The 13,548-nt window shown below is 44.7% G+C and overlaps 1 protein-coding gene across 1 annotated transcript; it reads left to right on the forward strand.

Annotated features, from left to right (window-relative positions):
* The first annotated feature begins 2,906 nt into the window (after window positions 1-2,906).
* Window positions 2,907-4,596, forward strand: Zg16 (zymogen granule protein 16). Its single transcript, XM_021169201.3, has 3 exons — window positions 2,907-2,961; window positions 3,127-3,259; window positions 4,281-4,596. The coding sequence occupies exons 1-3, from the start codon at window positions 2,907-2,909 to the stop codon at window positions 4,594-4,596; spliced, it is 504 nt and encodes a 167-aa protein (XP_021024860.1).
* The last annotated feature ends 8,952 nt before the right edge of the window (window positions 4,597-13,548 follow it).

The following is a 13,548-nucleotide window of genomic DNA, read 5'->3' on the forward strand; positions in this document are numbered from 1 at the left end:
GGCTCCCTTGCTACCTCTCTGGCAAAATGGGGTCTCCAACATAGTCATCAACATAGGCTGTTTGTTTCGTTACCAAGGGAACAGAGGAAAAGGAGGAATGTCAGTAACCCTGCAGTAGCAGAAAGCTTTGGAAGGTGTTGGCTGTTCATTGTAGAACCAGGGACAAGGTGAGGTTTATAGCACATCATCTAGAATTAGTGGGCAAGTGGGCTTTGGATGGAACCCGGGTTACAGGTAAAGCAGCCAGACAACGGAGGCTGCTGAGACAGCAGCCTGTGAGTCTACCCTGTAGACTTTCCCTGACCTTGGATGCCTCAGTCACCAGCTCAGATGAAATCCTAGAGTTACCTACCATAGCTTTGTGATGACCTCCTTGTCTCTGAACAGACCAGGGAGGGATTTTGAGATACGTCCCACCAGAGGAATCTCTTAGACTTCGGGAAGAAGGACTTGCTGTAAGGGAACCTCAGAACCAGGTTGAGGAGGTGGGGCGCTCCTGACTCCGCATAGGAAGAGTGAGAGCAATAGATTGAAACTGTGACAAGTTAGGTACACTTCTGTCCCAAAGGTCCTGGGTATGTCATGTAAGAAATACAAGCACATCCTCCCAGGGTTTGGTATCAGACTGTGTATGATGTGCCCCTAATAACGAAAAGAGAGAGATGACACTGAGAGGAAAAAGGCTAGAGGGAGGGCTTAAGTAAGGAAGTGAAAACTCCAGTGGCTATGTCCAGGGAAGGGAAAGAATAAATACAAAGGACCTTAGAGTCGGAAATGTGGGGAACATCAGCACATATGCAGAATGGGAGCGAAAAGCAGCACAATGGACAGAAAACGATGGGAGTGAGGCCAATGATACTCTTGAACTTGGAGAAGAGGAGAGGAGGGGGAGGTGGAATAGTGGTGGCTGTCTGGCTCTATTCCTGGGATCTATTATCACCAGGAGCCCTGCCCTATTTCTGGTTCCTCAGGGCAGGACTGTAGCTATCTGGGATGAGTTTTCAGTCCCAGATGGTGAGCCTGCAAGGCAAAGGGCGTATGCTCTGGATTCCTGACTGCGGGTCATTAAGGACTGACATTGCTTATTCTAGCTCCTCCCTAGGCTCCAACCTCTCTGCGGGAAGGTCCTGGTGACTCAGGGGTCACAGGGCTTAGTCTAGCAGGGTCTCAAGTACTAGTGCTTAGGGGCCAGGTCTAGGGACTTTAGATGAGGAGGAAATCAGCCTTGGAAGGGACCTAAAGGAGGAAGAAATCCACAGCATTGATCTGAGGTGTTTCAGACCCAAGGAAAGGGACAGCTCACTCTGGTGATATATAACCATGGTGCCTGGAGGTCCTGAGGGTCGAGTCCTCACAGAGCGTCTAAGTATTCGCAGAGGAGGACTTGTATAAACTCTGTCCCTCTGCTTCCCACATGCCCATTGGACTGCCCACCTGTAGCCCCAGGCTCCGCTTCTCAGAGAAAAAAAAGACTTGAGAGGTGTCTGACTGAGGATGGGTAGATGTAAGGATGAAGGACAGATAGCCCAGGCACGGCAAAGCATTAATAACATCAGACTTTGCGATATAGGTGCTCACTATTTATTTTTTTAAACTTTATAATTAGATTTTTTTCATAATATAATACCAACAAATAGAGAAAAATTATCAGGCAAATATTTGGCACTGCTCAGAGTTGAAAGTGATTTTGTTTTCTGGGAGAAGATGTATCACAAATGACTGGAGAGGTTGACAGTTACCTGGGGTCAGTTCTTGGGACTGACCTAGGGCAAGGACTGATTCTCGGGGAAGAATACCTACAGATCTCTGAGCCTCTTGGATTACATTTTCATTTGTTTGTTTGGGCTTTCAGACAGGGTCTCATCTACAGCCCAGCCTGGCCTTGAACTCATGACCCTCTCCCCACCCCTCAAATGTTGGTATTACAGACATGAGCCACCATGTCTGGATTAATCACACTCTTTAAATACTAACTGCTTTCCCCACCCTTCAGGTGGACTTTTAGCAAATTGTCTCTTCACAAACCTGGCACACTGTCTAGCGTGGACCCCACCTTGCCACCTGTAACCCTTGCGGGAGAGGCAGGATAAGATGTTCCAGGCCTGCTTGACACCTGACCCTAAGAAGCTGATCATGTTTGCTCAGCAGGTGAGGTTCACAGGATAAAGAACAGTGGGAGGGCTTGGACCTGGTATAAAAGCTCTGGAAATTTCTAGAAGACTAGCATCTGCAACTTCTAGGGGAAAGGTAAGTTGGAAGATACTCAGATATGAACTAGAAAAGACAACGCCTGGACTGTAGCAGGGGAGACTTGGGTATCAGCTCCTGGATGTGAGCTGCTTTGGAGTGCAAAGATGTCTGGTTTTGGCTGAGGGATGCTTGGGGGGGGGTGGATATGGACAGTTTGGCTGGTGGAGACAGGGTTATGATACACAGACAAGTTGCCTGGGATCTGATGTCTTGAGCTCACATATATCCCTCCTATTAGCCTCTCTCAGCTCCACCAGGTCTTCTCAGACCCTTGTCATTGGCACAGTGTCTTCTGTCATCTCCTTTGCTCCCAAGGTGACATGGAGGCACCTCTAAAATCTTCTTTGCCTTGATTTAAGAGTAGAATGATGCTAGAGACTTAAGTGTGCCTCAGATACTTCATAGACCAGATGACTTCAGGTGGGTTTTGCTCAGATTCTTGCTTCATCAACTCAACTGCCTCAGGACTCTGGAGATGGCCTTTCCTTCCTCTTCAGAAAGCTCTCTTGTGCGTTGTGCGGGGATGGAGGAAGGCTTGACTCAGCTGGACAGACTGAAAGGAAGTTAGGATTCTCTTTTGGATCTGGAGAAGAGTAGCCACAACCACATCACGGAATGAGCTTTCTTTTTAACTTTCTCCCCACCGCAGCCTCAGAATGTTGGCCGTCGCCCTCTTAGTCCTTCTTTGTGCCTCGGCCTCTGCTAATTCCAGTAAGTGAAATGCCACAGGGAGATCATGGGAAGGCAGCCCGTGTACTGCCACTGCCGCTGGCCAGGATTGTCAGAGGCTGGCTTGGGTGGTGGGAGGCAGGAGGGTATGGGGAACAGCTGTGCTCCCAGAGCATCCGTGCCTCCAGGCCTTTCTTTCCCCTCTAGTTCAGTCCAGGACCTCCTCTTACAGTGGAGAGTATGGAGGTAAAGGAGGAAAGCGATTCTCTCATTCTGGAAACCAGCTGGACGGCCCCATCACCGCCTTCCGTGTCCGGGTCAACAGATACTACATCGTAGGGTAAGAGTCTGCGTTTCTGTACGCTGGGATCTGTCTGGGACCTTGCTAAGTTGGAAAGTTCTCACTGGCCTTGGATCGCACCTGTGCACACCTTGGCACCTTGTAATCACAAACACCCAGGAGCCTTACATTACCTGGGTTGGATTTCACCTTTGGTTTAAACCTATTTCCAACATTTCTGTTGAGCATCCTTTGTCTCTGCTTGTTGTCTGTCCTGGAATAGTCCTATCCCACCCTCCAGCTGGAAACTTTCATCACATGAAGAGCCAAATGTATTTCTTTCTGTTCCATGTTCTGAACCATGAGCCAGTTGTTGGCTTGTCTCTTCCCTGTCTGGCCTGGGCAGTCTTCTGGTGTTTGAAATCCTCAGGCCTCTTTGAAGTGTGTATTGTGGGCAAACTCAGACTCTTGTTGTCTAAGTGACTCTGAGAAACTAACTTTCGTTCCACAAGCCTATTTGCCATTAAAAAGAGAGGCTGGGATTCTCTGCATGGTCTCCTAGGGCTCACGCAGCCTTTATAACATATGGAATTTGTCACCAGCCTGAAGTTCTCAGCATGTAGACGAAAAAGTCTTGATTTGATTTTATTTTTTTAAGATTTATTTGTTTATTTTTATATATTCGAGTATACTGTTGCTCTCTTCAGACACACCAGCAGAGGGCATCAGATCCCATTATGGTTGTGAGCAACCATGTGGTTTCTGGGATTTGAACTCAGGATCTCTGGAAGAGCAGTCACTGTTCTTATCCTCTGAGCCATCTCTCCAGGCCAGAAATCTTTTTTCATTTGTTATGCTGGTGTGCACAATGTGTGTGGGTGTTCAAACGCCTCATTGTGCACGTGGAAGCCATGTGGGAGTGGTGTTCTCTCCCTCCACATGTGGGTCCTAGGGGTTGAACTTAGGTTGTCAGGTTTGGCAGCAAGCGTTTCTACCAGCTGAGGCATCTCGGCAGCCTGGTCTTGAATTTTGACAATCATGTTCAATGTGTTCCTCCTTCTCTTCTCACCCCTGCCTCCAGTCTCCAGGTGCGCTATGGCACAGTGTGGAGTGACTATGTAGGTGGCACACAGGGAGACCTGGAGGAGATCTTTCTGCACCCCGGGGAATCTGTGATCCAGGTGTCTGGCAAGTACAAATCGTACGTGAAGCAGATGATCTTCATGACGGACAAGGGCCGCTACCTGCCTTTTGGAAAAGACTCAGGCACAAGTTTCAACGCTGTTCCCTTGCATCCCAACACTGTCCTCCGTTTCATTAGTGGGCGATCTGGCTCTGCCATAGATTCTATTAGCCTGCATTGGGATACCTACCCTAGTCACTGCAACACTTGCTGAATGAAACCCACTTTCCTTTCTGTCAGGGGTGTTGTGTGGGGGTGGGGTGAGAACTCCCTTATCACCAAGCCCCATGAAAGTATGCAAATAGCTTAATAAAAGGATATGGTTAAAGACAGTGTTTTTCCACATCCTAATTCTAGTAGAAATGTGTGAATCGTATTTCTGGCTTTAAAAAAAAAATGAAAATAATGTTTTTGAGACAGAGTCTCTCTACATAGCTCTGGCTGTTTTGAAACTCACTATGTATACCAGGCTGGCCTCGAACTCACAGAAATTGACTTTGTTTCTGCCTCTGCTTCCAGAGTGCTGGGGTTAGAGGGGTGTGCCACCATGACTGGAGATCCACCTGGCTCTGCCTCCTGAGCGCTGGGATTATCATTGCCTGGTGGGGCTTTTCTTTATACATTATCAAAAAGAGACAATATTCTGCCTACACTGGCTCTTTCCAAAGATAACCCCTGAGAATTTTTCCTAATAATTCAGAGGCTAGGGTAAGGCTCAGTTGCACCAACTTGCTAAAACTATCTCAAAAACAAAAACAAAAACAAAAGAGGAAATTCTAAGTGAGCCATAGTGGTGCACTGTAATTGAGAGACTAAGCTAATCTGGTCTACATAGTAAGTTCAAGGCTAGCTAGGGCTACATAGTGAGACCCTAAGTAAGAGGCTAAAGGCAGAATAAAGATTGTCACAGGTTTAAGGCCAGCATGGGAGCATAGTGAATTCCAGGCTAGTCTTGAATACAGTGAGACCCTGTCCCAGATACTGGATGCATGAATAAATAGATAGGCAAGTCTACAGAGGGGAGATCTTCATTGTGGGTAGTCATGAATATAAGGGGTTGGTGAGATTAAGGGTCACTATAGAGAATCAACAAAGATATAAGCCACTTGAAAATAATTATTAGGCCAGGCAGTAGTGGAGCATGTCTTTAATCCCAGCACCTGGGAGGCAGAGGCAGGTGGATTTCTGAGTTCTAGGTCAGCCTGGTCTACAGAGTGAGTTCCAGGACAGCCAGGGCTGCACAGAGAAATCCTGTCTCAAAAAACCAAAAACAAACAAACAAACAAATAAATAAATATTATTAGGATCCCAGTTTCAAGTCCTAGAATATAAACAGTTTTAGTAGGTAGCAGTAGGGAGTTACTCAAGTCTGGGGTTACAGAAGTGTGCCACCATGCCCTGTTGTGTGATGGTAGATGAACACTTTATCAACTGAGCCATGTCCCCAAATGTCCCTTCTTTTAAACAGTTGCATGCAGGAGACTATGCCATTGATTTAATTTATTTATATGTAAATCACATAAAAATTCACTCCTTTAAAAGATGCAGTTTGGGTAGGGATCTAGTCTGTGGCATATGCATGTGTGTACATGTGATACATGCATGTGTGTGTCATGAGTGTGTGCTCACCTGCATGGAGGCCAGATGTTGAGGTCAAGCATCGTCTGTTGCTCTCCACCTTTTTGGAATTTTTTCTTTTCTTTTTTTTTTTTAAGATTTATTTATTATATGTAAGTACACTGTATCTGACTTCAGACACTCCAGAAGAGGGCGTCAGATCTCATTATGGCTGGTTGTGGGCCACCTTGTATGTGGTTGCTGGGATTTGAACTCAGGACCTTCGGAAGAACAGTCAGTGCTCTTACCCACTGAGCATCTCTCCAGCCCTTTCTTTCATTCATCTCTCTCTCTCTCTCTCTCTCTCTCTGAGGCAGGTACACACAGCTGCGCACATGTGTACATGGAGAGACCACACCATCACTATGTCCCCTATCAGTCTCCACCTTAATAGTTTTGAGGCAGGGTCTGAAGCTCACTGTTTTATGAGGCTGGCTGTCCAGAGACCTCCCAGAATCTCCCTGTCTCTGCTCCCCAATGCTGTAGTTGGACATTTGAATGGCCATGCCTGGCTCTTATGGGGTGCTAGAGATTTGACTCCAATCCTGTTGCTTTTACATCCAGTGTTCTTACCCCCTGAACCATCTCTCTAGCCTCACAGGTTAGACTTTTGCAAAAAACATGTACTTGAAAAAATTTTTCTTTTACTTAAAAAAAAAAAGGTTTGGGCACTGGAGAGATGGTTCAGCAGGTTGCTCTTGCAGAGGACCTGGATTCAATTCGCTACACTCAAATGTAGTGTCCATATAGACAAACAGGCAAAACACTCACACACATTAAATAAAATAAATAACACTTGACATGGTGGAGTACATCTTTAACCCCAGCACTAGGGAGGCAGAGTTGGGCAAACCTCTGTGAGTTTGAGGCTAGTCTGATCTACATAGTGAATTCTAAGACAGCCAGAGTGACATAATTTGGGGGCATGCAGCTCTGGGTTTACTCCCTGGCACTACATAAAACCAGGTCTAGCTCCTCGTCACTTTATTCTTAATTTTGGGCTGGGCTTTTCAATATCTTCTCCATCATACAGCTTAAAACTAAGAAAAGATAGCCTGTGAAGATGGTAAATGGACTGTTTGATGACGCACACTTCAGAAAAGACCTACTGGCTAGCAGAGTTGAGGCTGACATGCCCAAGGTGGCAGTGGTGCTGGTGTGGAGAGTGACCCTGCGGTTGCAGAAGTACAGGCACCACACTGTTGGAGCTCATTGGCCCAAGGTGTGCTACAGAGACATGGTGGACCATTGCATGCAGATTTCTCTGAGAACAGAGTATCTTTCATTTATTGGAGTGGCAATTTGGCAAATGTTGATATTTTCTAACACAAGCTTGAAATTTTGTTTTTAAGGACAACTATTTCTATATAGAGTTAAAGAGACAGTTCAGCAGTCTTGTTTTTGTTTTTAATGCACCTGGCTGTGGTGGTTTGAATGAGAATAGGATCCACTGGCTCATATATGTGAATACTTTAGTCATGAGGGTGTGGCACTATTTGAAAGGATTAGAAGGATTAATTGGTATGGCCTTTTGTTAGAAGATGTGTGTCACTGAGGGTGGGCTTTGAAGTTTCAAAAGACTATTTCGTCCCTCCTCCCTCTGTCTGATCAGAATGTAGTTCCTAGAGTCTGCTTGCATGTTGCCAAGCTTCCTGCCATGGTTTAACGGACTAAACCTCTGAAACTGTAAGCCAGCCCCCAATTAAATGTTTTCTCTCATTATGGTTGCCTTGGTCATGGGGTCTCTTCACAGCAACAGAACAATGACTAAGACAGTGGCTCAGATCTGGTGGGGCTGCTGGGCAATAAGCTTAGATGTGCAAAATTCACTGGGTTCTGCTTGAATTCTGTTAGGTGTTGATACTGGAAAAGTTCTGCTGAACAATTTAAGGGTTTAGGCAACTGTAGAGTAAAAACAGCAAGACCAGATGGAATTATTGACTTATAACTATTAGGCTTAGTGTTTCAGTTCAGTGCACCAATGCTCACCAAGCCTCTTATTTTGGAACTTACACTGTAGTAAGGGCTTATTGCCAGCACTAAAGGAAACACTATTCTCGTCTCCATCGTCACTGTTCAAGTGCACAGCTATGTGCGGTGGAACACTCTTATTCTTTTGATGTAGAAACTGTGTGGTGCTGCAGACTGGAGAGTCAGACTCCCTCGAGAAAACACACTTATGTAAAGGCACAGCTGCATTTTCCCATGATGCCTTCTTCAGCATCCTTCCTACATGGTACAGGGGGTGTTTTCATGTATGTTGCTGCTACATTATAAATTTGAAGAATTATTTAATATTGGTAATAGAGGTTGGAGGTGATTCATCATGTTAGCTTGAGAACTGTATTCACTGAATTTTCATGAGACATACAAATTACATAGCTGCCATGGATATATTTTGATGGTGTCCTGTTACTATCAATATTTCTTGAGAGATTGTTTGGAATTCCAGCAGGAGAGCACAGTTATTTTCTAAACCCTTGGCTGGAGAATGGTCGTCATCTGTTCACGAAAGGTCATTCTCTTCAATCAAGCATGCAGTGACGGAGGAAAGGGACACTGGCTGATCAATAGAGTGATGACACGGGCAGATTGTTTTCACATCCCATTGTTAGTAATTTTTTTAAAAGATTGATTGATTGATTGATTGATTGATTTAATGTTCTATCTGCATGTACACCTGCATGCCAGACAGGGCACCAGATCCCATTATAGATGGTTTTGGGCCACCATGTGGTTGCTGGGAATTGAACTCAGAACCTCTGGAAGAGCAGCCAGTGCTCCTAACCACTGAGCCATCTCTCCAGCCCCTTGTCAATACTTCTTAAAGTGCTAATTCTGAAATAAAACCAAATCTCTTGTCAAGGATTTAAATACTAAAAGTAAGGGAAATATAGGTGTCCTGTTTAGCTTTGCCAATTTGACATAGCCTACAGTCATCTGATAGGAAAACCTCCATTGAGAAAATACCTACATTAAATAAGCCCATTGTATGTCTGCAGATAGGGAAGTCCCTGGATTGTTAATTGGTGAAGGAAGTTCCTGGCCCACTGTGAGCAGCACCATCCCTTAGCAAGTGTTCCCATGCTGAATCAGAACACTGGCTAAACTTGAGCCTGAGTGAGCCACCTAGCCAGTAGCATCCTCCACAGTGCTTTGATATATGCTTCAGTGTGGAATGATTAAATAGCAGATCTATGCTTATGTACTGTTTTATGCAGTGAAAACAATTAAAAATCTATGCTTTCGCGATGGACATGGCTCATACCTTTGATAATAGCATTAGGAGGCTAAGGCCGGAGAGTTGCTTACAATGTGAGGCCAGGCTGACCCACAGTAAGATCCAATCTAGCCTAGAGTGAAAGCATGTGGCTGGAATTTGCTATTTTGTGGGTTCTTCTTTACACACACACACACACACACACACACCGTTTCCTAACACTAGATAGGAGAGAAACAAGGATAGAGGGGAAAGAGGAAGCCCATATCCTACACCTGGGATTAAAATGAAAACACATTCTTATAATATTTTTGTGTTTTGTAAGGAACCAAAATTCCAGAATTCTCATTACACAAACCCACCTCTCCCTCCTGAAAAAAAAAAAATGCTGGGTGATGGCGCTTGTCTTAAATCCCAGCAGAGCAGGAAGATCTCTTCGAGGCCAGCCTGGCCTATAGAGTTCCAGGACAGTCAAGTTTACACAGAGAAACTCTGTCCTTTTTTTTTTTTTTTTTTTTATTTTTATTACATATTTTCCTCAATTACATTTCCAATACTATCCCAAAAGTCCCCCATAGCGCCCCCCACTTCCCTACCCACCCATTCCCATTCTTTTGGCCCTGGCATTCCCCTATATTGGGGCATATAAAGTTTGCAAGTCCAATGGGCCTCTCTTTCCATTGATGGCCGACTAGGCCATCTTTCGATACATATGCAGCTAGAGACAAGAGCTCCAGGGTTCTGGTTAGTACATCATGTTGTTCCAACAATAGGGTTGCAGATCCCTTTAGCTCCTTGGGTACTTTCTCTAGCTTCTCCATTGGGAGCCCTGTGATACATCCAATAGCTGACTGTGAACATCCACTCCTGTGTTTGCTAGGCCCCGGCATCGTCTCACAAGAGACAGCTATATTTGGGTCCTTTCAGCAAAATCTTGCTAGTGTATGCAATGGTGTCAGCGTTTAGAAGCTGATTATGGGACGGATCCCTGGATACAGCAGTCTCTAAATGGTCCATCCTTTCATCACAGCTACGAACTTTGTCTCCGTAACTCCTTCCCTGGGTGTTTTGTTCCCAATTCTAAGAAGGTGCACAGTGTCCACACTTTGGTCTTCATTCTTCTTGAGTTTCATGCGTTTAGCAAATTGGATCTTCACCTATCCTAAATCAGATAAGGGACTAATATCCAATATATATAAAGAACTCAAGAAGGTGGACTCCAGAAAGTCAAATAACCCCATTAAAAAATGGGGCTCAGATCTGAACAAAGAATTCTCACCTGAGGAATACCGAATGGCAGAGAAGCACCTGAAAAAATGTTCAACATCCTTAATCATCAGGGAAATGCAAATCAAAACAACCCTGAGATTCCACCTCACACCAGTCAGAATGGCTAAGATCAAAAATTCAGGTGACAGCAGATGCTGGCGAGGATGTGGAGAAAGAGGAACACTCCTCCATTGTTGGTGGGATTGCAAGCTTGTACAACCACTCTGGAAATCAGTCTGGCGGTTCCTCAGAAAATTGGACATAGTACTACCGGAGGATCCAGCAATACCTCTCCTGGGCATATATCCAGAAGATGTCCCAACCGGTAAAAAGGACACATGCTCCACTATGTTCATAGCAGCCCTATTTATAATAGCCAGAAGCTGGAAAGAACCCAGATGTCCCTCAACAGAGGAATGGATACAGAAATTATGGTACATTTACACAATGGAGTACTACTCAGCTATTAAAAAGAATGAATTTATGAAATTCCTAGCCAAATGGATGGACCTGGAGGGCATCATCTTGAGTGAAGTAACACAATCACAAAAGAACTCACACAATATATATTCATTGATAAGTGGATATTAGCCCAAAACTTAGGATACCCAAGATATAAGATACAATTTGCTCTGTCCTTTTTTTAAAGATTTACTTATTTATTTTATGTATATGAGTACACTGTCGCTGTCTTCAGACTCACCAGAAGAGGGCACTGCATCCCATTACAGATGGTTGTGAGCCATCATGTGGTTGCTGGGACTTGAACTCAGGACCTCTGGAAGAGCAGTCCATTGCTCTTAACCACGGAACCATTTCTCCAGCCCAGAGAAACTCTGTCTTGAAAGAAAAAAAAAAAAACAGCAACAAAAGGGTGAGCCTGGTGGTCCATAACTATAGCCCAAGCACATGGGCATGGAGTGGTGGGTCACCTCAATTTTGATGTTGGTGCCATCCCATCCATCAACACACAGCAAGATGTATCTCAAACACACACACAACTACTCCTTTAGCAGTTGGAGGGGGCGGGGTTACTATAATTACCCAAACTGTTCCATGTCCCACGGCTCTCGTTTCCCTCCTGTCAGTCTGTTCCTTTCTCAGCCACCCCCCTCGTTAGCCTCAGAGAACCTTCCTTCTGCTCTCCACTCCCAGGAGCCCCACATTCTTGTTCCATATGTAAATGAAGTGACACGATTTTTGTCCTTCCTTAGCCTGGCTTTCTTCATTGAGCATAACCTCCGAGTTCATGCGCGTCGTTACAAACGGCTGGATTTAGGACTAAAGCTAGGATAGATAACAAATTATTAGTGTCTAAATAATGGCGTTCCAGTGATGGGGAACTATGTATATGTAAAGTAAAAAGAAGGCTGAGTGGGGCTTGGGATGCCAGCACTTGCTGTCTGGCGGCAGTCAGAGGGGAGAGGAAGCTTTAGGAAGCAATGGAAATGAGGAGTGATGCACAGAACAGGTGAAGACATTGAATGGAGCGCTTACTGCCAATGCTTAATGCTTAGCTACCAGGACATCATTCATTGAGACAGAGTGCCTGGGAATTTCAGAAAGCTGAAGCTAAGCTGTAGTTGATACAGATTGACAGGGAAATGAGAAAATATTTGGAGTGTATGTTTGATTCTAGAATACCAGACAAAAGTCAGTTCTTGAGGACACCGACTCTGGGCCCCCTCCCCATCTGATGAGTCTACACACATCTTTGTGTGCTTTGCCTTCAATAAATTTCAAGGCTAGCCTAGTCTACATAGTAAGTTCGAGGACAACCAGGGCCACTTAGAGAGACCCCCATCTCTAAATAAATAAATAACAGCAACAACAAAACATTCAGAGTGGTGCAAAGTTTTTACATATCAAACCAAAAGTTTGCTTTTAAGAATTCAGAAGTAAGACGGGCAGTGGTGGTGCACGCCTTTAATCCCAGCACTTTGGAAGGAGAAGCAGGCAGATTTCTGAGTTCAAGGTCAGCCTGGTCTACAGAGTGAGTCCCAGGACAGCCAGGGCTACACAGAGGAATCCCTGTCTTGAAGAAGAAAAAGAAAAAAAAAAAAAAAAAAAAAAAAAAGAATTCAGAAGTAATAACCAAAATGTCAAACAGTCCAGTTTCAATTTCCATGGTAATGAAGTTAACCTTAAGTCACTAGACTGCGACCAATCAGTTCTTGATTGTGTGAAATGCGGTCTCATTCTAGAACTGTAAATTGTGCTAGTCAATATCTTTGAATTTAGCTGGGTGTAGTGACACACAACTTTGATTCCTGTCTTTAGTCCCAGCACCAGGAAGGCAAAGACAAGACAGGTCTCTGTGAGTTTGAGTCCAGTTTAGTCTACACAGTTCTGGGCCAGCCAGGGCTACCTAAAGATAATCTGTCTCACTGTGGTCCTTCATGGTTAGATGGCAAGGTGTTGAAGCTCCCAGGGCAGAAGAGCGCGGGTCTTTGTTAGTTTAAGCTCAGCCTGGTCTACATAGTGAGTTACAATGTTGCTAGTTAGAGAACCAAAGACCACCAAAGTCTGATTTAACAATCTGTATTAAGTCACTAGAAAATTCCTGGAAAGAAACTCCTCACAAAGCAGTCTCAACTGCATTTTACAGAAGCTTTTAAAGGCAAAGAGCACACAAAAACTACATCCTGTTTGGCAGATGCGGGGCAAAGGAAAGCAAGTAGTTTAACAGAAGCCAAACGCATGCAATTAGCTGGGGGCATTTCGTCCCAAGATTCTAGAACAGGGCTAGGAACTTTCCCACAGTAAGAAAAAAAAGGGGTGGGGGTGGGGAGAGTAAAGTTCAAAGAGGAACTTTTTGCCTTCTCACACCAGGACAGCCAGGGCTACAAAGAGATTCTGTCCGCTCCAAAAGGCAAAAATTGTATTCAGAGCTGGGTACTTTGAATATAGAATCAATCAAGTGCTTTCAGAAGAAAAGCTGAGAAGGAAAAGTCGGGCGAAAGTCTGCACTCGGCCAATTCCAACCTGGCAATTCAAAAGCCTGAAAGTGCAGGGACCTCAGTTACTGACCATTTAGTGACAGACTCCAGGTCCCTATCC

The sequence above is a fragment of the Mus caroli genome, unplaced genomic scaffold (assembly GCF_978045245.1).
Source record: "Mus caroli unplaced genomic scaffold, Mus_caroli_1 scaffold_8, whole genome shotgun sequence".
Taxonomy (NCBI): Eukaryota; Metazoa; Chordata; class Mammalia; order Rodentia; family Muridae; genus Mus; species Mus caroli.

What these genes read in the sequence shown, in the direction of transcription:
- Zg16 (XM_021169201.3), top strand. Translation starts at nt 2,907, where the DNA reads ATGTTGGCCGTCGCCCTCTTAGTCCTTCTTTGTGCCTCGGCCTCTGCT. An exon ending in CTCGGCCTCTGCTAATTCCA is followed by an intron (nt 2,962 to 3,126) that starts GTAAGTGAAATG and finishes TTTCCCCTCTAG; the next exon opens with TTCAGTCCAGGACCTCCTCT. An exon ending in AACAGATACTACATCGTAGG is followed by an intron (nt 3,260 to 4,280) that starts GTAAGAGTCTGC and finishes CCCTGCCTCCAG; the next exon opens with TCTCCAGGTGCGCTATGGCA.